Below are 23,112 nucleotides of genomic sequence, written 5' to 3' on the forward strand. Positions count from 1 at the left end.
TGTTTCCATGTTTGATTCGCTTTCAATTGTTATTATGTAAAGTCAACTATCATGTAACCTTGTGTCATGAATTATTCAGGATTCAAGAAATTGTTCATGGTGAATGGATTATAATCACAGTTTTGATTTATTTTGATTCGATTCAATATTGCTATCTATTTGCTTTATTTTGATTTGATAAGAATGTTTGTTGTTATTATTATTTAAAGAAGAACAAGAAGAAGAAACGGTAAAGAGGTGGAAGAAAAATAAAAATGATGGTATGTGAATGGAGGTGGAAGAAAGGAGAAGAAGGATTTATGTGTCTTATTATTTTGACAAAGAGGGACTAATTTATCCCGTTTTGAAAACTCTCCCGCCACATGTGCATCCGTACCACATACACATTAAAATTGTGCCAAACAACCTATGTATGAATTGTAATCTAAGTGTTTCTAAACCAAACACCATTAAAGTTTACAAAACTTGAAGCTTTACTTAATGGATAATGGAGTCTGTTCTGCTCTATATACACAGTATGAATCAACATAAACTTGATAATAACAATTTGCAAAGTAAATCAAATAAAATAAGATGAGAGATTAGTTACTTTAGCTCCGAAGTTGGCGCATAATCTAGAGGCACGAATGCCACCACTACTAGCTCCAATAACAAACAAGTCAAAGTCAAAATTAGTCGCCTTTTCTTCTAATGCACCAGTTGGTTCACCACCGATCAGCATCTTTCTGAGTTCTGACCATAGCTATATAAATCAATTAATCAATCTGCATCACCAACATCGTCGTTACGACTTAAAATAACAAGCTCAAATATTCTTTTTGGAAAAAAAATGTATATACTATTTTTAAAAGGTGAAGTGAAGTGAAATGGAAGAACTGCATACATCTAGAAAGAGTGTGTGAGGTAGATCGGAGATAGAAATGGGAAGTAAAACGCCGACTACATCTAAAAAGAGTGTGTGAGTTAGATCGGAGATAGAAATGAAAAGTAAAACGCCGACTGAGGTGTGTGTATGAAGAGAGTGAGCGATTGAGTTAGGTATGGCATGAGACTCATAAGTGGAACAGCAACATGAAAAGAGAAGAAAGAGAAAACACATCATATAATATGATTAAGTGGAACAGCAACATAAAAAGAGAAGAAAGAGAAAACACATCATATAATATGATTGATTACAAAAGCAAAAACTGTATTAAATGTAAAGAACCATTTTTTATTTTATAGAAAATATAAAATAAATATTACTTTATTTTTAGAATTTTTTTATAGATTATGCATTAGAAAAATAAAAAATAGTTAATATATAATTTAACGTACTCTTTAGTCTTTAGTCAAATTCTTAAATTAAAAGGTTTGACTAACAACTAGTTAAGGAAATAATAGAAAATATTTTATTAAAAATATTTTTTTAATTCTAATACATTTTTAATATATTAGATGTGTTAAAAGGTTTAACAATTACTTTATTATTCTTAAGATAGTTATTAATAAATTAAATAAATGTGATATTCAAGTGATTCAGATCATTTTTAAGTTTGGTGTATAATCCAAAACGATGAAATAATGAATGATAAGTTGATAACAAAGAAAATGAGAGAATATGAGTATATGAATCATAAAATTCCTGGAAAAATAGGTCTACCAAATTTGGCTTCAAACCCTTAATAAGTTAGGTACATTATTTCAGGTTTCGGAGTGACACTATTTAAGTTTTTCTTTCTTATTGGAGGTTATTTAGTGTTTTTCACAGTTTTTTTTAATTGATGTATTTTACATGTATGAAAAAATATAATTCATGAATGATGTTTTGTCAAAAAAAAAATTCAAAAAGTATAATCTGTGAGTGATATTTTAGAGAAAATACTCATTTTGGTCCCTAAAGTTACACTCGAACCTTAATTTAGTTATTGAAATTTTAATTGTCTCAATTTAGTCTCTAAACTTTTCAATTGACTCTGTGACAGAAATCACCGTAGAGACTAACGTGATTAAAATTTAAAAAATTTAGGGACTAAATTAAAGAAATTGAAATTTTAAGAGCTAAATTAAAGTTTGAGTATAACCAGTGGGCGGAGCTTGAAACAAAATTTTGGGGGCCAGATAGAAGATAATTGTCAAGATGCTTTTGATATGGACTCCGTTTAAGATAAGCTCGTCTAACCTCATCTCTCTGATTTGGGTGATATTGTCAAATTTAAAGCCGTTTTCCAGGGTCTTGTTCCAAAGAATTAAGGTCAAACTCATCAGATGCAATTATTTGAACTTTTGGAGGTTGTATCTCACTTTTTTCGTGATTCATTAAAGTAGAAAAACCATCTACAGGTGTTGATATTATAAAAGTTATATGTTTTCCTTCTTAAATATTAGCCTTCCTCTTAAAAAATGCATCAATTTTTTTATTTTTCATGATTATTTTATATAAAAATTTGAATATATATCCTGTAAAATAGGTAAAAAAGAAGTTAGAATGACAAATAATAAAATTTATAATATTTATTAAATTTTTTTATCAATTTATACAAATATAATAATATCAATACTTATTGAATATTCTAATATTTTTTATGATATAAAAAATTAAATTAGATAAACAATAAAATGTAAAATGTAAAATAATACTAAATTACATAAATAAAAAATACCTAGCTAATTTTTTATATTTGAACTCAAAAGTAGAGAAAGTGTTGCTTATTGAATAGAGAAGAGCTGCGAAATACGAATACACTTAGTTAAGTCCAAATCTAACATGTTTTGAATATTTAAAACTAAAAATTATTGTGCAATAAAAACAAAGAGTTAAATCTCAATTTGGCCCCTAAAATTTAGTCCGATACTCAAAATGACCCTACAATTTTGTTTGCCTCAATTAGAACCCCAAATTTATAATTGTAGCTCCAACTTGCCCCTATAATCATCCCCGTCACCAGAATGCTGATTTACAATTTTTGAGAATTATACCTCCTCCTGATCCAATATTTAAAAAAATATTAAATCATAAAATATAAATGTAACGGATATATTAGCGTGTACACTGTATCAAATTATATTACTTATATATTTTGAAAAATACATAATTTAAAAAATTACATGCTTTAACAAAAATACTTATATATTATATTTTCTTGATAGTTAGAAATATATGAATGTTTTAAGTTTGATTACAGTTTTATTTATAATTTTTTTGGTCATTTTAGCAAACGTGAATGGACTTTGATGTAATTTTAACTTTTCCTTATCTTCTTCTTGGCTTAAATTGTGTGTGACTTGTGAGGTAATAATACAGTGTGGTGAGAACAGAGAAGAGAACCTGTGGCTGAACGATGGCGGTGAGTTTCAACCTGGCAACAGCATTCAAAGGCCTTTCTCTGTCGTCGTCTTCTTCTTCCTATGCTTCTGCTTCGCAGCTTCCCTCCTTTGTATCTCTCCCTCGCACACACATTCAGATTCGGCCTCCTCTCCCTCTCACCATCCAGAACGCCCACAAGAAGGGAGCTGGCAGCACCAAGAACGGCCGTGATTCCCCCGGCCAACGCCTCGGCGTCAAGATCTACGGTGATCAAGTCGCCAAACCCGGTTCCATCATCGTTCGCCAACGTGGTACTAAGGTACTATTGATTCCAATTTTCATTCTCTGTTTTTTGAATATGCACTCTATCTATTTGTTCTATTGCCTAAGCTGACTGAGGGGTTCGAATAGTGTTTATTATGTTTCATTTTTTTGCTATGTTTGATTGTTTGCTTTCTTCCTTACATAAACATTTGTATTTTATACAGAACCTTTCAAGTTTCAAGTGAATAGGTAGTACTATAGCTTGCTTACCACTGCAAAATCATGCTTCCTTAAACTTTGAAGCTTGATTATATATAAAAATTTGACCATTACCACGTTTTTGGCATTTAGAAATTTACGAGTAATATAAAATGTGTAGCATACTATCACTTCGAAGAAGAAGGAAAAAAAAAGACCATACAGGGTCATCTAAGTTTTGATTTTGTTTTGGACAATACTTTTAGTTTCATGCAGGAAAGAATGTGGGGCTTGGCAAAGACTATACCATCTTTTCCTTGATTGATGGAGTTGTGAAATTTGAGAAATTTGGGCCTGACAGGAAAAAGGTTAAGTGAAGCTTTTTACACCTTATGTTACTTAGAAAAATTATAGAGAGTACAAATTGAAGCTTAATTATTATGATTTCTTCTACTTCAGGTGAGTGTTTACCCACGAGAAGTGCAACCTGAGAACCCCAACAGCTATAGAGCAAGGAAGAGGGAGTATTTCAGGATGAGGCGCGAACGCAGAAAGGCTAGAGAAGCAGCAGTACTTCAACACCAAATGGTGCTAGCTTCTGTTCTTGATATTGCCATCACTAATCCAGTGTGCTGATACATGTGAAAAATTCCCCCTGTATCTGTGATTCCCTTATAGCATTGTATTCAGTTTTGTTTTGATTTTGAAATAGAAAACTAAATATGATTGTATGTGTTATTCACTTATTCTTGACATTTCTTTTTGTTCAATAATTTTCTGTTTGATGATGAGTTGTCATACTTCCCACCTTCACAAGCTAAGCTAGATTGATATACATTGATATCACTGAATCATTCTCCCGTCCCGTCTTTTCATTTTTTTCCCCTTCCCCCGGCGCCGGAACTTTGCATCGTGAAAAGATATATATTCTGAAATATATATAAAACTTATGAAATATGCACAAAAGTTAAGCTTATAGTACATTTATAATTTTTTATTAGTTTGCGACACATTATTTAAAAAATTCAAGTCACACATTATTTAGCCAATGAACTTCATATATTGCTAAAAGAATTATAAATACTCATGTATTGTATTAACTTTTATGTTTAGTTCTAAATAATTTAAAAAAGGAAGATGTTTAGCAATTTTGAACATGACATGTGCCAAAAAAAAAAAAAAACGAAGAAAAGACGCCCCTTATGTGGAGCTGTGGACTCTGGACAGATTATATTTTAATGGTTTGAGCAAGTTGCAAACGAAGAAGAATTCCGTTAGGAACCAATGGAATATTTGTACAATGTATACAATGGATTATAAGTTAAAAAATGAATATTAACTATCGGGTACCAGGGATAATAAATATCTCATGTCATGAAATCACTTATCCAAAAAGCTTAAGTTGATTTTTTGGGGTTTACCAGGATTTACCAAAGATTAAACTCTTAACCTTTCGAATCTAAAACTCTAATATCATGTTATGAAACCACCACTCATCCCAAAAGTTTAAGCTGATAGAAAAAATGTAACACTAATGGTTATATCTCTGATACTGAATCGGACATCCCTAAACCTCCATTATACACATTATATAAATATTCCATGAGCTCTTCATACTTCCTCACCGGAAAAACCTACCCCTTTTACAATTCCAAATTTTTAGAATAAATTATTATTTTTTATTATAAAATAAATTTAAATGTTTACATTTTAACCTCAAAATATTTAAACTAACTCATACACATAAAAATTGAATTAGTTCCATGAAATTACCCACAGATTATACTTTTTTTTTTCATTACAAATACACTTCTCTCTCTCTCTCTCATACATATCTAGTAGTTTTATCATTAAATCAATAAAGATGAAATTAAAGCTGCACCGTTAGCAACAAATGATGAGTTCATCGGCAAGAAAGGAAGAAGGATATGATGACGACGATGCATGCATGTATGCGATGTTGTTGTCAACTTTTCAAGTGTTCCCTTTCATATTGAATGCTGCTGTTGAACTCAACCTCTTTCAGATATTGTCTGAGTTAGCCACCAACGGTGCATACTCTTCCTTCACAGCACCCTCAACTCTACAACAGGCTGGACAAAATGCTTCGTGTGCTTGCCAGATTCTCACTTCTCAATTCGAGTGTCGTCGTCGACCATGGCGTTGGCGGCAAGGTTGAGAGGCTTTATAGTCTCTCACATGCTGCTAAATATTTTCTCAAAAATCAGTCATAATCTAGCTTTTTTCTCAAATCTCAACTGCCACCCAGCTCTAACAAGGGTTTGATGAGTGAGTAATTAATTAATTTTAGAGGGTCGTCAGAATTTATTGTTTTTGGCTATCAGATAATCATCAATGTTAAAAAATATGAGATAAAATATGTCGATGGATTACTAGATTAAAAAAATTAAACTAAAAAAATTGAATTGATAACTAAGTGATGGCAAAAAATAATAAATTCTGATACCTCCAATAATTAATTAATCTGATTGAGCTGCATTAATATATTCTTGAATTATAATTAATTAGGGTAAACATTAAGGATGCGATTGTTGATGGAGGAATAGAGGTGTTCAAGAAGGCTAATGGGATGTCGGTGTGGGAGTACATGGAGAAGGATGCAGAACTAGTCACACTTTCAACAAAGCAATGACAGGAATCTCTGCCAAACATACGAAGAAATATTTGGAAGCATATGATGGATTTGAAGGAGTGTCAATGCAGGTTGATGTTGGAGGAGGTACTGGACGCTGCCTTAAAATTATCCTCTCCAAGTACCGTAATATTAAGAGTGTGTGTGGATGGAAAGATTATAAATAATTTTTAAAAATTTTATGATAAAAATATTATATTTTTATGTTTGATTTAAAATTTAAAAAATTATTTTTAAATAAATTTAATTTTAGATAATTAAAATATTATATTTTAATTTTCATTTGTTTTTTAGTATAATTAATTTTTATGAGTTTTGTAATAAAATATATTTTTTAAATTTTTTAATAATTATTAAATAATTTTTATTTAATTTTAATTATAAATTAATATTTTATATATTATTTAATTATAAATTTTATTTTTTATTTTATAAATTATTATTTTATTATTTATGTATCATATTTATATAGTTGACAATTTAATGTTCCTTCATGTTGGAGGGAAGGAGAGAACAGAGAAGGAATGTGGGAAGCTATGCAAAGACTCTGGATTCACCACTTACCAAGTTGTTTGCCCTACTCTTTCTTTTTTCGGAGTCAGAGAATTTTAAATACAAGGATCACATACATGTTCTATTTATCATTTAGAACGTCATATAGTATGGAAAACATTTTAAGTATACCGGAAAATACTGGTGCACCAGTTGTTTTAACTATTGATTTTAATTAATATATATTATATATATTTTTTATAATTCAAATCAACGGTTAAAACAACTGGAGCACCGATACTCCCAGTCCACTTGAAATATTTCTTAGTATGACTCCTTTTGTTTACTTATAACTTTCTCTTCATTTATATTTTATAAATAAATATTTGTTATGCAACATTCCTTTTTGTTTTTGAACCTATTCCAACCCTCACATATGAGAGAATGTGTTAGCCATTATCATTTTAAACTTTTGATATTTGTAAATTTTTTTTTTTGAAATAAAAAAACTCAACACAACAAGGTAAAACAAAAAAAAAAAGAAACAAAACCTCTTAATGTTAAAAATAACAACCTCTAGACATCTTCGACATTACCATCAACCACAGAGTTCACTACCAATCCACTCATCGTAACTTGTAAAAGATCTGTTAATAATATCCACCACACTTGAACCTTGATTTTTGAAGATTATATCATTTCTTTCTAGCCAAATTATCCAGATGACCGCAAAAAAACCAACCAACCACTGCTTCTGTTCCATCTTTCTCACTGATATATCCATCCAACTTTCATAGTGTTGCTTGAGCGTACCTGGAATATTCCATATCCTTCCAAGAGCGAACAACCAAGCACACCACACCTGCCAAGTGAGCTCACAACCAATGAACAAGTGAAAAGCAGTTTCAACATATTTATGACATAAAACACACATGTTATCATTTTGGCCAATAACACCTAATCTACACCGTCGTTCCCTTATATTCACCCTACCAACCAGTGCAAATCAAGTAAACAACTCAACCCTTGGTGGGACGAATCCTCTCCAAATAGTACTAGTGAAGCTATAGCTTGTGATATCCGAGAGAAGTACCTCTGCCTGCAATACCTGTACAAATGAGTTAGTAGAATAAACACCCTTTTTATCAAATTTCCAAATCACTCTGTCCTCTCTCTCAGTTGTCAGTTTCACTGATTGCAGAACCGCATGAAGCTGGTTTACTAGTTCTAGCTCCCATTGAAATAACTCTCGTCGTCACTGGAAATTCCAAATCCACTCTAGCCCATCCCAGAACCCACAATCCCCCTATGACAGATCCTTGAAGATTTGAGACCGAGAAAAGTCTTGAAAAAATAACTTTCAGAACACTACAAGGTAACCAGCTATCCTCCCAAAAGCGAATTATCCTATCATCCCCTAGTTCCATAGCCAAGCCTCTAATCATCTTCTCTCTCACTTGTGGCTCCCTGATTTGTAGTTGACAAATATCCTTCCAAGGACCCCCTCTTGTAAGTACAAGCTGATCACAAATCATCTCAGAAGGATTCATGTTATTACAGGAACATACAATTTTCTTCCAAAGTGGACAATCCTCTTTCGAAGATCTCCACCACCACTTGAACAGGAGCGTTGTATTCCGAATAACCGCGTCACTAACTCCCAAACCTCCTGCCTTTTTGGGGGCCTGTACAACTTTCCATTTCACTACAGGCATCCTGTCCCTCCCATCCTCCTTACTCCACAAAAAGCATCTCTATAAGGATATTATTTTGTCTGCTACTGCCTTCGACATTTTGTACAAGCTGAGATAGTAAATAGGCAGGCTATTAAGAACAGATTTAATGAGAACCAGCATACCCGCTTTATTTAGAGACTTTGCTTTCCATAGACTTAGCTTTTTCTCTACTTTATCAATCACTGGTTTCCATGTCTTGACCAGCCTCGGATTCGCCCCCAAAGAAATGCCAAGATATCTGACAGGTAAATATGCCTCTTTACACCCCAACAATCGACACATCTGTCGTGCCCAACTTTTCTCACAATTAACCGGGATCAAGCTAGACTTGTCAAAATTGACACTCAACTCTGACATCATCTCAAAGCAGCGTAGCAACCACTAATATTTTCTGATCGTCTCTTCTTCAGAAGGGCAAAAAAGTATAGTGTCATCCGTAAACTGTAAATGTGACAACTCAATGTTATCCCTTCCAACCAACAACGGAGTAATACGTCCATTCCACACCGCCTGTCTAATTATCCTATGTAGAACATCCACAACAAGCACAAATAGAAAGGGAGAAAGAAGATCCCCTTGTCGTAGACCCCTTTCCATTTTGAAGGGCTTAGAGGGAGATCCATTTATTAGGACTGACATAGACGCAGAACACACACACTCCTTTATCCACTCCCTCCATCTACGGCCAAACCCCATCTTCTGCAAAACAATATCCACAAAACTCCACTTGACTCGATCATAAGCCTTTTGGAAGTCTAGTTTAATAATTGCGGAGCTCTTTTTCCTCAACTTCAGCCACTGCACAGTTTCATATGCAATCAAAGCCCCATCATGTATCTTCCTACCATGCACAAACGCACTCTGTATTTCTCCTACCAACCCAAGCATTATCATTCGCATCCTCCGAACCAGGATCTTTGATATAACCTTATAAACACATACCACCATACTAATTGGCCTAAGGTTCTTGATTTCTTTAGCTCCGACAAACTTTGGCGCCAGAGCCACCTAAGTAACATTCGCATTCCTGGGTAAAACAGCTGACTGAAAAAATCCTATCACGGCTGCAGTGAACTCCCCACCAACATCCTCCCAACACTTTACACTTCTTAATGAAACTCATATTATACCAATCATTGCCCGGTGCCTTAGTTGACTCACAATCGCAAACTGCATCCTTAATTTCCTCATTAGACGGCATCCATTCCAACTCTGCTGCCTCCTCCTCCGTTATCCGGTTAACTAGTCCATCGTGGAACCCTATCACCGATGAGGTCTCCTGATGATATAAATTCTTATAAAAGTCTCTGATAGCAACTTTAATCCTTGCTTGATTTCTTACTATCCTCCCATGAATAAGTAAGGACTCAATCCGATTGTTTCTCCTTCGAGCTGAGGCTAGATTGTGAAAATAGCGAGTGTTCTTATTCATATCCTTGGCATACCTGGATCGCGATATCTGCTTCCAATGTAATTCTTTTCTGATATACTATTTCTTACAAGAGCTCACCAACGCCCTCCTTCTTGCTTCCACAGTTCCATCAACAACCCCATTGCTAACCATATCATCTACTTTCTTTATCTCTTCTTCAAACTTCATAATTTTCATATCCATGTCCCTAAAATTCTCTTTATGCCATTTACCCAGCAGGACCGTCAAAGCCTTCAGCTTGTCAATGAATTGTACGTCACCCAAATTCCTCCACTCCTCCTTCACCATCCGCAAGAAACCCTCATGAGTAAACCAAGCATCCAGACTCCGAAAAGGTCTCGGCCCCCCTCCCAATCTTGTGATATCCACAATCAATGGACAGTGGTCTGATAAACCTCTCGGACCTTCTCTAAGCCTTATTTTAGGAAACTCTTTCAACTACTCCAAACTAACCAGAACTCTATCAATGCGGCTACACGACTAACCTCTAAACCATGTGAACATATGATCAGCAAGTGCAAGGTCCAAAAGCTCCATATCTTGAATCCAAAATTTAAACTCAGCTGCAGTCACTGTCAAAGTGGTAGCTCCTTTCCTCTCTTCCACTTGAACAACCTCGTTAAAGTCCCCCAAATAACAAAAAGGTACTTGACAAAGCCCAGATAAAAAGCTCAGCTCTTCCTACACGACAAGCTTCTCTTCCCTTTGGTGCACACCATACACTAAACAGAAAGTACACTTAAAATTATTTTTTAGCACAACGCCATCCGCACACAACCATCTCTCCCCTTTATAATAGTTGCTCCTCTGAAAAATCATTTCATCCCACATCAACAACAGCTCACCGGAAGCACCTTCCAACCCCACGTACTCCCATCCTACCACATTATTTTCCCACAGTTGCACTACATCATATTTGGTTACTACCTCTTTCTTTGTCTCTATTAAACCTAACATATTCAACTAAAATTTTCTCCTAAAACTCTTCACCATACTCAATTTTTCAACTCCCCCCAAACCCCTAATATTCCAAGAACTAAAAATCATTTTAAACCAATTGTACACACCTTTTTGCGATTTTTCGGCCTACTTCTTCTTGCCTTTTCCTTTTGTTTAGCTTGCTTTTTCTTCTGCGCAATTGCCTCGTTATGTGCTTGGAGTATAGCCATAATATCATCTTCCTCATTATACTGAACTGCTCCAGATTCCACTGCCAACTCCCATGCCTTCTTGTTTTCCTGCATTTCATCATCCCATTTGGTTTCAGAGGATTCAGTCTCAGCTTCGCTGTCTTCAGATATTCTTGCATCTTCCAAGTCCTCTGCAACCCTCCAAGTCTCACCAGTCCCTCCATCCTCCCTATCAAGCCGTCCTTGTATCGCATCTACCTCTTGGCCATCATCTTTTATCTCATTAGCCAATTCAATATTTTCTGAACAACAACCTGGACAATTTTTCTTCGAATGTTCATCCCCATTATTCCTTGCCTGAACTCCTGCATGACACCCTTCTCCCCAATGCCTTCCTTCAATAGCATCATAAGCATCGTACTCAGCTGCAAAACCCACTCCCAATCTGTCTTCTACTAAAACTCCGGTTGCCCACAGAGAATTAGCATCAGCAGCCCCACGTCCGCCCCTCCTACTATTGCTATTAATTTTCACCCCAGCCACCATCCCGGTCCTACCATAATCCTAGGATTCAGTTCTATCCGAATTAGCATCTTCATTACTTGCTGCAAAATACGATTGATCAGCCCTCGACACACCAGAATTGATTGACCTAACTGTTGTTCTTGCTATTTTCAAATTTAAAAAATTGTCTCTCCACTCATTCAAATCCTCATGTTGAATTACAACTTTTTCTTGTCGTTGATCCTCCTCTCTAACCGTCGTCACCATCAAATCTGCTGTTGCATCCCATTCCGACAGCCGCATATTACTGCTATTACCACCGTGGTGATTTTCAGGATCTCGCATAGCACATTTTCCTCCCATAGAGAACCCATCAGTGCCTTCCAACATATCCTTCATCACACAAGGCAGTAAGTCATCGACTTCAGTTCTCGCTTCCTTTACGAACACATCGAATCCAACCGTCCTTACAGTAATGTGTATCCATTCATAATGACCTCGAACATGCATGTGTCAATCTGCACTCGTCCAACACTAAAGGAGTGACATGATTTTGTTGCATCGTCACAATTCACCACCTTACCCCACTGTTCATCGATTGTACGAAACGCAGCTTCTGACTAAGCATGTAACGGTACTCTGAAGCACTCGAGCGACACCCTTCTAGTTTCGCATCGGTCATTCTCCTCCCTACCTCCACACCCTATGGAAAAACTTCAACCGACCGTTCCCATTAAGTACGAGCGCCGCTTCCATACTGTAAATGCTATCATTGTATGCCCCCATCTCACAAACCTTGACCACGTGAGGCCACTCCTTACAAGCTATCGCGTTCAACAAACCAAAGTCTGTCATCATGGTATTGATAACACTCTTCTGTAACCAGCTCAAATTAGGCTGTGCCACCGAGACGTCTATCTTTTTCATCCCACACTTTCCATGCATATCTTTACCAGTGTCCATGTTTTTCCGTTCTTCCAATTGTTCCCCTCCCAGAGCACTAGTTTTTCGACGTTCCACAACTCCATCATCAGTCCGCCAAATTGTAGTGTCCACAACCACCGTCTTCTTCCCCTGGTCAGTATCCCTTCTATACCTCGTCCCTCCCACAAAAATTTCCTGACCTCTCAATTGCATTCGATTCATTTCTGAAATTGCTTTCAAAGCTCCTCCCTTTGTGGTATATCGTACGAACGCAAAAAGGTATACCGCACCATTTCTCATATTCCTTGATAGATATATATCAATGATCCGCCTGTCCATGAAAATAAGCCAAACAATTCACGTTTCGATATATCTTCTGGTAGCCCATCCACAAAAATACTAAAGGATTCCTTCTCCAAACGGACATACTCTTCTCGGTTCCAAATCCTTGGATCCTTGACTTTGGATCATGACTGCCTAGACCTACCTAACTTGTGTTTCCCCAACCCACTCTCTCTTGCTCTCTTTCTCGTTCTCTCATGATCGGAGTACCTTGATATTCATAACCTTGTTTGTTGAAACAGAAACCTAACCCTGTTGCTTTTAATTCGAGTCATTGAGTGGCAAAAGAACCAGTACTTCGTTTAAGAGAAAAATAGATAGAGTTAACTAATTTATTTTTTAAATTTTATTAGAAACTAATTTGTTCGAAACCAAAATTATTGGGTATAATTTGGATATTATTACAATCATATTTCTATAATTAAAAAAGAAAAGAAAAAAACAACTATAGTGAGAGGTTAACATGTAAAGACAACAAAAGCAGACAAGCAAATTGAGTAAGAAAAAGAAAATACAAAATAATTACATTCTTTCAGGCTATAACAATGTCTCATTCCCTCTATTTCCATGCACCGTACAAATATAAGAAACCTACACAGATTAAGAACATTGTTTGCTTAATTATACAACTATCTACTTTTAATATAAAAACCTTTCTCTGTCCATGCATCCAATTAAAGTGAAAACCAACTATGTAAAAGCACTTCATATAAATCCTCAACTGTGGGTGGAAATTGGCATTAGTTGATACAATTTTGGAGGTAAAGTGCTCAAATTTGGTTTCCCACGGTATCCCCCAACCCGGCAGGTCAAGGACTAATCCGTCGCGGTACTGAGCTCCATTTAAGGGTTTGCCGCTGGCCAATGGGTTGCTGCATGCACAAGGCGGGATTCGAACCCCCGACACTTGCTTAAGCGGACTAGTGAGCTAACCACTAGACCAACCCAACTTGGTTAAAGTACTCAAATTTGATGCATATAGTATACAAAATAGGATTAAAACAAAATGTAGAGCCCATGGACAAGCCTTGGTCCAATAAGCAGGTAAAGTGTCCTGTTTCCAGCTATCATATTCATACAATAATGAAAGGAATGATAGGGGGGAAGGATTTATCATAATAATAATAATAAAAAAATGAATAATGGAAATTACATTATTGTGCTTATTTTCCTTCCTCTACCAAAACAAGAAGATTATAGTGCCACTTTAAAAGCCTAAAACTTCATCTAATTGGCTTGGCTAAAAGAGATTAGAACAGAACCAATAGGAACATATGTGACAAGAATTCTCTCTATAATTTATATTTACATTGCATTTGGAGAGGCATAGCTCTCTAGTGATAAGGATTAATCCCCTCACCAAAGACTAATAAAAGCCTTTCTAATGTTATACATGAATAAATGATCAATTTTATACCTGATTGACATAAATCACCACAGGAAAAGGATAATTATCTTACTCTCCTTCTTGGTTTCTTTTGATAGTTGTTAATAGAGAAGAGCTTCTTCAAGACCTTCACAATCACCACCATGCTAGGCCTATTGATATTCTTAGTTGCTGGAACTAGTGCATCATTATTATTATTGGCAAATCTTGAGGAAGCTGGAGTAGCACATCTGAATTCAACTTCTTCTCTTGAAGAAGATGTAGCAGAAGAACCAGTTGTTGAAGAACACATCAACTCCTCATTGAAATCCTCCCACAACAAGTCTATTTTCTCCTCTTCATCATCATCATCCAACAAAGTTCGTTGTTGAATTCTGGTCTCAACTGATGAGAAGCTCTTCCTTTGAACCTGAGATATCAGTTTTGCTCCAAAGAAATCACCATCTTCTTCTCCTTTGTTTTTTTGGTATGGATTAGGAGATGCTATTGGTGACAGATTCCACAAAAGAGGTGAATCAATGGCATGTGCATGAGTATCACTGATTCTAGGGAAATTGAATTCATCTGTATCCATGGCTTGGATAATCAGAACTCTAAAAGATTGAAAAGAAATTAGGAGTGGTTTTTGGTTAGGTTTGTGAAGGTGGGCCTTGAAGTTGTTTAGGGAGGGGTTTTAGTTCAACTGGTGCAAAAACCAAAGCAAGAATGATAAGTGTGCTTTCTCTCTCTATGATCTTGTTTAGTAACTCTCTCGTTACACAAGTCTTTCAAGCAAGCTTATGGCCATTCATAAGTAGGCCAGGGCCATAGATGTCTAAGCATAACAAAAGGCAACCACTCATTTCCTTTGGTTAAATTTGTTGAAAACAATAATTGATATACACTATATCTATAAAATAAAGTGAAGTAAGAATGAATAAAAGATGTATTTTTCCCATATTTATGTCTAATTCAAAGAGAATTTGAGTAAATTCACCAAATACTAGATGTGCACAGGACCTTGAAAGTGCATTCAACTCATGCATGTACTTTAACTTGCTTTGTTTGTTGGTTGGTTGGTTGGCAGAGTATGCATATACAATGACAGTAACAGTGGCTGGGAATGTATATAGCTTTGGGGTCATCCTGCTTGAACTGCTGACTGGAAAGTGGAAAGCCTGCGGTGACAGAGGGAACCGAATTGGTGAAGTGGGTTTTGCATAATTTGGTGAACAAAGACTACATTCTTGATTCCAATGTTAGCAAAACATCTCAAGCTGTGAGAAACCAGATGCTAGCAAGACCAAAGACGAAGAGTGTGCTAAGAATGCTTCTGAATGCTAGATAGATGAAGCCATCATATTATTTGTTCTGCAAGGTTGCAATGAAATAAATCTTCTAAGTAGAGAACTTTTCTTGTACAGTGAAATCATATTAGATCATACATACAAGTGTTGATATCATTTAGTTCAAGGTGTTGGATTTTAGATCCTCCAATTTCATAGGAAAATTTTAAGAAGGATCTAAACTTTATCATGGATTTTATATACCTAACAATACTATAATAGCAATGTTATTTTTTATTAGTGTTTTGCTCAAGCTCCAAATTATTCGATGTCATATTGGGTTTTTTGCCTGCCTTGGATTTTTCAAAGGAAAACGAAAATGGTAGTTAAATATATATATTTCTATCGTATACTAATTTAGTATAACTATATAAGACTTCACAGAAAAGGACTTAATCTTAAGATTTTTGATAGAAAAATGATAAATAATTAGAAATATTTTTCTGTGATAATAAATGTTGATTGGCACATAGTTTTTTTTTTCTTTTTTTTTCCTTAAAAAAATCAAGTATAAATGTGTGTTTGGAAAAATTTATTAATAAAGTGTTTGTATTTAATTTTCAATTAAGAAAAATGTGGAACAACTCTATACTACGTTTTTGTTAAGCAAAACTTTTATGTGTCTCATATTAATAGAAGTAAACAACTCCATAAATCTGATTGTTAGAGAGAATTATTGTCTTTCAATCTTGATTAGTCAGTTAATGTAACTATTTTACCAACTTATTTAAGAATTTTAATAGCTGGTAGAGGGAGAAGACGATTGAGAGGAGAGAGAGAAGGGAGATCGGTATAATTTTGTAACACATCTCATAACAAATTCCTATAATAATATTAACATTGACAACTTCTAACACAGTATAATTAAATGTCAATTTGATAGAATGGCTACAACAGCCTCGTCAAGATGAAGAATCTAATTATGATTCATATCAGATTATAAATCTAATAATTTGATAGAGTGGCTACCAAAGTACCAATCTCCCCTGTCAATAGAACCATTCCAGTTTTTTCATTCAGGTTTCTTCAAATTCAAACAGTTATCGTTTAAACAAATCCTGAATTTGATTTAATTCCTTTCCTGAAATCAAGAAACAGGCAAGAATGTTAGTTAACAACCTTGATCAAATTATAGAGCAATGCAAGTTTACCGAATAAACAAAAGAACAAGGAAAAAAAAATGCTAAAGTAGCTTGAAACCAGTTCATTATTCAAAATCGTTGCACTTGGAGAATCTTATGTTATATAAATTGCACACATGGCTAACCATTCAAAACATCTTATTAGATACTTCTATTCAAGATTAAACAGTTTTTCTAAATATGAGTATGACCAAAATGTTGCTGTTCAATAAGGCCTCTAGTTAACAACTTTACTAGCTAGAGATCTCTCCTAATCATATCTTAGTAATCAACATTAATTTACATTTTAGTACGATCTGAATAGAAAATAAGCAGAAAACTCGGATGAAAAGATTGAGATTGGAGATAACCTCCAGCTTCGAGTTGCTTCTGTAGTTCTTGGCCTATAGCATCATTCTCAGCCTGTAATATGACGTACAAAAAAAAAACGTTTGAAGTTATACGGCGCCGTTTTGATTTTTTTAAGAAAGGAATAAAAAACCTAGCCTTGCCTTTACTCCCTTACGGCCTCACCCCCTTCCCCCAACACCCCCTATCCCCTACCAATTCGGGAATCACTCTGAAGTCTGAAGTGAACTCTGAAGCAAAGTTAAATCTCCAAATCAAAACCCTAGGTTCTCCCTACAACGTTTCTGCCGCAGTGCTGCCGCCGTCCGTGCTGTCAGCGCCGTCCGTGGCCAAGCCCTCTCTTGTAGCTCGGCGTCCTTCTTCCCCCTGTCCTCCGTCCGTCCTCCGTGCTCTGTTTTGTTGGCTTGGAGCAGCTCGCCGTGCGCCGCTCGTCGTCGTCCGTGTCTCCGTCGAAGGTTAGTGTCACTGCTTTCACTTCTTCGGTTCTTGTTCGTGTCTCCGTCTTCTCTCCCCAGAGCCTGCCTCTGTTTGCTGATTTTTAAAGGGAAATTGTGAAATTGCTAATTTTTGCTGATTTTGTGCTGCTGCTCTTTCTTTACTTCCTGAAATTTTTGTTGAAAATTTCTTGCTGCTGCTAAAAATGAAAATCAAATCATTATTAAAATTTTTGTTTAGGGATTACTCGTTGCTGTTTTGTAATGTTTGTTGAAATTTCAGGTTTAGTGTGATTAGGATTACTTGCTGCTGTTGAAATTTCAGGTTCAGTGTGATTAGGGATTACTTGTTGCTGTTTTGTAATGTTTGTTGAAATTTCAGGTTTAGTGTGATTAGGGATTACTTGCTGCTGTTGAAATTTCAGGTTCAATGTGATTAGGGATTACTTGTTGCTATACTTGTTGCTGTTGAAATTTCAGGTTCAGTGTGACTAGGGATTACTTGTTGCTGTTTTGTAATGTTTGTTGAAATTTCAGGTTTAATGTGATTAGGGATTACTTGCTGCTGTTGAAATTTCAGGTTTAGTGTGACTAGGGATTACTTGTTGCTGTTTTGTAATGTAATAATGTTTGTTGCTGAATGATAATTTGTACTGCTGCTGTTTTTAATTTTGTGTATGATTTGTTAATTTCAGTTATGAATGATAGTATTAATCAAGAAGCAATTGCTGATAACAATGCATCTGTGAATAATAACTTGCCTACCAATCCTCCTATTTTGATTTTGTTACTTTCAAATTCGCTCCAGTCCATTTACAGGTTCAAAAACACGGATGAAGTTGCCTTTGTTAATAACTTCTATGTTTCTTTTGCTTTTCTGGGATTTAATTGATATATAGCTTCAATTCGGTCACTATTTTTCTTGCTGATCTGCTAATGGTTTGGTATTGCTTTTACAATTGCTGCTTTTACACTTGCTGCAGCCACTGCTGAATAGTTCCTGTGCACATGTGTGGACCATTTATTTAACATACATGGCAACTTGAGAGAAACCAGAGCCATGCATTTGATATAAGGCTTGCTTTTTAGATTTGTATATTTAGTATTTACAACCTAAGCAATTTCTTTCTGCTATTATTATTATTATTATTATTGCTTACTGTATCTGTTTAGTAGTACTTTTAATGTTTTTCTCGTTTTCAATTTGTTATAAATTTCTTTTGTACTCCATAATGTAATATATACTAAGGGCGTCTCCATGTTGGCATTTAATATTTAGGTTTTTTTTTTTTTTATTATTTAACTTTTGAGTTTGTATTTTGATAAGATCGTGTGAATTTGGTTGATGATATTTTATGTAGTGTTTTAAATTTCGAATATATTTTAAGATTTATATTAGACTATAATTATATTTTAGGATGTTTATTTATAATTTATTTATTATTCTATTCATAAATGATTTTTTCGGTTGAACCACCGGTTGGACCAGTAAACCAGTGAACTAGTAACTAGAATGGTTTGATGACCGGTCCGGTTCTCAGAACCTTGTATGAAATAAAACAGCGCCGTTTGGGAAATTTTTGAAAACCAGCCGAGTCCCTGTTCGGTTCGACTGACCGGCTCCCGGCCGGTTCGGCTGTTCATCGGCGGTTTTCAAATTTGGTGGTTATAGTTTTTAACTGAACCGCAAACCTCGTCGGTTCATGGTTTGACCGGACAGTTCGAACCGGTTTTCAGAACCTTGGTTTTTTGGCTTTTTCAAGTTTGTAGATTTGTAGCCCTTTTTTCTTACTATATTATTTTTAGTATATTAAAGGCAAAATTTCCAAGGCATAGAGCGAAGAAAATGGTCAAACAATCAACTCAATTGAAGGAACTTAAAACCCAAACGCAGCAACCTCAATTCAAGGAGCTTGAAATCGAAGGTACAGCAAAATCAAATAACAAATTTCTTGATCAGCATAAAGTTTTCACTATTTATTTTCATTAAAACTCTACCTGTGTGTTTGTGGCAGTGGAGCGTCAAATCAGTGCAATTAGGGTGGTTCGTGATGTTGAGATCGAGCGATTGTTGATGGAACTTCGTTTGGTTTGGTCATGTTTCAGTGAGGAACAGCTCCGGAAGCCAATGCTGCAGGTCTTCGAAGAAACCTTACCGAATCTCTCAATTGTGAAAGATGAAGGGAATGGGAAATTCGATGTGAAGTGGAAAGAGAGAGGGAGCAGAATGTCCACGACCTGTGGTGGTGTAGGAAGAGATTTGCACGCTTCTCTGTTCCAGAGGCTTTCAATTGCTTTTCCTTCGGAATGTCCTTCGGTTCCTCAGTTTGGTGGTTTTGAATACTCTAGCAATACTGGTAGTGTTTAGTTTTCTCTTTCGATTTAACTCATTTCATATCTGAATTAAAGTTTCTTAAATTGAATTAAAAAAATGGAAATGTGTGTTATGAAACATACTATTGTTCTATGCCCCTTAAATTGTTTGAGTTCCTTCAATTTTGAACGATTTTACTATAGATATTATAGTTCTTATACATTTTGGCATAGATTGTAGTTGATACCTGTTAGTTTACTTCTTTGTTGGCAGGGAGAACAGGATTTCTTGGTGATGAAAATCTCCATTTTAAGGACTTTGTATGTTCTCTATCTTCTCTGTGCACTTTGATTAATTGTATTTTGTAACATCCTATCCTTAGCTGGCTTGTTTGGGTCACTTACGCTGGACTTGATGCAACATAAAATTGGGGTAGCTGTGTAGGAGCAGCATTAATATAGCACTTCCATTCTCATTTCCATCATGTGCTGAAGCATCCATGAATTGATTTGAATGAGAAATGTTGCTATTCATTTAGGATCGTTTCATGTACAGATGGAAGAGAACTTACCCCTATTACTAGTTTCTTTTCATACGCTGCTAAATCTATTATGACTAACTTAAACATCTTGCAAATAACAACTAATTAGTGATTGCAATGTATTGTGATAATATGAATTGATTGAATGTCTGTTACATAGGTTTTTGAGGAGCCATGTGAAGCTCAGACTCTCACAAGTCAAGAAGGTCTTCAGACTCCCAATGTCCGTATTTTCTCCCTTTATTTTTTACCTTCTGTTTTTTATGGATGACTTTATGAACTCTAGTATTCATTGCTGAGGCTATTTTTTAAACAGCTGTGATTAATTTGGCTTTGTTGCCTTTTGCAGGTGAGTAGTCAGCGCTTGTCTGTTGGGATGACACCCAAAACCCTTAGGCTGCCGAAACCTGGCGAGATGCTTCTCTCTGTCCATGGATCACCTCTTGGTGTTTACAAGGAAAATAACATGGAAGCTATATATGGTATGAAGCAAATGTTCTATTTGAAACTATTGCTATATCTTGTTCATTTAATTTCCTTGTTGCATGAAGAGAAGGCGACAACTCCTTTTGTTTAACATCTGCATACTTTCCCAAAAATAAACTACGAAGATGGTACTCGAAAGTTTATGCCGCTAATAAAAATAACCTGGAAAGATAACAAATAAGCTCCAAAAGATTTAAAAAGTGAGAAAACTAACGGGATATTAGTTATATTTTTTCATAAAATACTTTAGATATTAGATTTCGATGCGATATTTTGTAAGCATTATTAGAAAAATGAGACTTTGTCATAGTTAAAATTTGGTGATTTGTCAAGGAATTATTTCGATGTTTTTTGTGAATGATTGAATTTAAAATAAAATGTACAAGTTGTTTGCTAAATACAAAATTCCTTTATCGTTTATGTAAAAAAAATATGATATTTTTGTTAATTTTGTCACGTTTTTTATCTTCTGAGACTTATTTGTCATTCGTAGAAATCTTATTTGGTTATTTTTCATAGTGATATGAGTTTTTTGGTGCAATTTCGGTAGTTTACCTTGTTCCTAATAGCATGTGAGCTATTTTTAGCTCAATTTGTTAGTTACTTTATAAGCTAAGCTCTTGACCCCGTGAGCTACTGAGCTTGAGCTAAAAATTTGAGCTCATTTATTAAATGAGTCAAACTTAACTTTGCTATGTTCCATGAGCAGGGTTGTATATTCATTTATCGGTTCACATAGATATGTAGATGCCTGAGACCTTGGCATAATATCACCTATATCATTATATATTATCAATAATAATATATAATATCTCAATTATTTGCATAATGTGTCTTGTAGAATAAATATGTTGAAAATAAGTATGTGCTTATAGCCAAAAGCTTAATTAATATCTAAGGGTTAATGTTCAAATGGTCTTTGAAATTTTACTTGTGCATCAAGATTCCATAATAAGATTAAGCTCAATAATAAATCAGTCAAACCATGAGTTGAGCTAAATATTATCAAGCTGAGTTTGAGCATTGTCAATTTTGGGGTCGACTTTGCGTATTTTCAACCCTTGATTTTGTTTTTGTTCTTGTTCTTTCACACTGAATGAAAATCCTGGAATCTTCCAGAATGCTCTAGTTATGATATCTATTATTATCTGCAGAGTCAGAAGAAGGTTAAATGCCTGCTAAAGCTGTTATGCGCACTGACAGTACCATCCTCTTCATCTCCTTAGAGGATGGCCATGTAAATTTGGTGGCCCCTAGTTCATCATTTTTCATTTAATGTTCTACAGTTTTAGATGAATGCCATTGACCATTCTACAAAGTTGCTTATACCATATAGTTTCAAATTCAGTGTTGGTTTATACTTGGGGAAGCATAATTGTTAGATTATTACATATTTACATTGAGGTTCAGTTATTTAGTCAGTAATGAGAATTATTCTCCTAAATATGTATGTTAGTATTGGTTTTCATTCTGTTAAGAGTAGTACAAACTACTTACAATGAGTATGTAAGTGATAGCTACGATTGATTGTATTGGTCAACCTCATTTTAAATTTATGCTTAGATTTTTCTCCCAGCCTACTCAATTTGTCTGAGACTCCGTGCATTGCATTGGCTATTGACATTTGTTAATCCTTCGTGTTATAAATTTTAATAATTTGAATTGTGTATTCTTTTTGCTAATAGATGTTTTATATTGTTATGAAAACCATCATGTAGTATTTAATCTGAAAGTAATAGCAGAAGCAATAGAATAATAGCAAGCGGCATACAATCCCATAAAAAAGAAAAGAAAAAGTTAGACGTAAGTTGATTGTGCAATAAATCTTTCTCCTTTTTCACCCTATCGACGTTTGCAATGTAGCATTTGGATTAAGTCCAAAGTAGTTTTTGAGATTGTCTGTTTGTACCGAAAAAGTTTTTGAGATTTTAATTACATTATAAATATCTTTAAGATTAAAAAAATTGTATTATTATCATTTCAACAAATATTTATTGTCAAAACTAAAGTAACGTCGTTTTGTCTAATCTAACAAGTAAGGATATGTGTTAAGTTACTCAAGGTATGATGTGTAATTCGACAGAGAGGGGATAGGAACCACGAGGTGCAATTTTTTTAATCTTGGAGATTTTTATAGCGCAATTAAAATTTCGGTGATTTTTTTCGGTGCAAGC

General features: G+C 34.8%; 4 protein-coding genes and 1 long non-coding RNA gene across 7 annotated transcripts; 3 read left to right on the plus strand and 2 right to left on the minus strand.

Annotated features, from left to right (window-relative positions):
• Window positions 1-284: 284 nt before the first annotated feature.
• Window positions 285-1,108, minus strand: LOC140182688 (uncharacterized). The gene is made up of 2 exons (XR_011878723.1): window positions 884-1,108; window positions 285-764 (listed from the first exon to the last, which is right to left on the minus strand). It is a non-coding gene; the product is annotated as an uncharacterized lncRNA (long non-coding RNA).
• A 2,052-nt stretch (window positions 1,109-3,160) lies between these two features.
• LOC112784875 (large ribosomal subunit protein bL27c) lies at window positions 3,161-4,536 on the plus strand. The gene is made up of 3 exons (XM_025828210.2): window positions 3,161-3,605; window positions 4,015-4,116; window positions 4,208-4,536. The coding sequence occupies exons 1-3, from the start codon at window positions 3,321-3,323 to the stop codon at window positions 4,382-4,384; spliced, it is 564 nt and encodes a 187-aa protein (XP_025683995.1). The 5' UTR covers window positions 3,161-3,320; the 3' UTR covers window positions 4,385-4,536.
• Window positions 4,537-5,645: 1,109 nt separating this feature from the next.
• LOC140183159 (uncharacterized) lies at window positions 5,646-6,401 on the plus strand. The gene is made up of 2 exons (XM_072231179.1): window positions 5,646-5,857; window positions 6,278-6,401. The coding sequence occupies exons 1-2, from the start codon at window positions 5,646-5,648 to the stop codon at window positions 6,399-6,401; spliced, it is 336 nt and encodes a 111-aa protein (XP_072087280.1).
• Window positions 6,402-14,236: 7,835 nt separating this feature from the next.
• On the minus strand, window positions 14,237-15,068 carry LOC112784068 (uncharacterized). Its single transcript, XM_025827179.3, has one exon. The coding sequence runs from the start codon at window positions 14,920-14,922 to the stop codon at window positions 14,413-14,415; it is 510 nt and encodes a 169-aa protein (XP_025682964.1). The 5' UTR covers window positions 14,923-15,068; the 3' UTR covers window positions 14,237-14,412.
• Window positions 15,069-17,015: 1,947 nt separating this feature from the next.
• On the plus strand, window positions 17,016-22,513 carry LOC112784420 (uncharacterized). Of its 3 annotated transcripts, none has more exons than XM_025827616.3 (7): window positions 17,016-17,618; window positions 19,404-19,522; window positions 19,613-19,954; window positions 20,185-20,231; window positions 20,613-20,675; window positions 20,802-20,934; window positions 22,093-22,513. In XM_025827616.3, exons 2-7 carry the CDS (start codon window positions 19,444-19,446, stop codon window positions 22,107-22,109), a joined length of 681 nt encoding a protein of 226 aa, XP_025683401.1. In that variant the 5' UTR covers window positions 17,016-17,618; window positions 19,404-19,443; the 3' UTR covers window positions 22,110-22,513. The 3 variants fall into 3 exon arrangements, with proteins under 3 accessions (XP_025683401.1, XP_025683402.1, XP_072086364.1); XM_025827617.3 differs by having other exon boundaries at window positions 19,414-19,522; XM_072230263.1 differs by having other exon boundaries at window positions 17,017-17,618; window positions 18,581-19,522.
• The last annotated feature ends 599 nt before the right edge of the window (window positions 22,514-23,112 follow it).

This window comes from Arachis hypogaea, chromosome 20, assembly GCF_003086295.3.
Source record: "Arachis hypogaea cultivar Tifrunner chromosome 20, arahy.Tifrunner.gnm2.J5K5, whole genome shotgun sequence".
In the NCBI taxonomy this organism is placed as follows: Eukaryota; Viridiplantae; Streptophyta; class Magnoliopsida; order Fabales; family Fabaceae; genus Arachis; species Arachis hypogaea.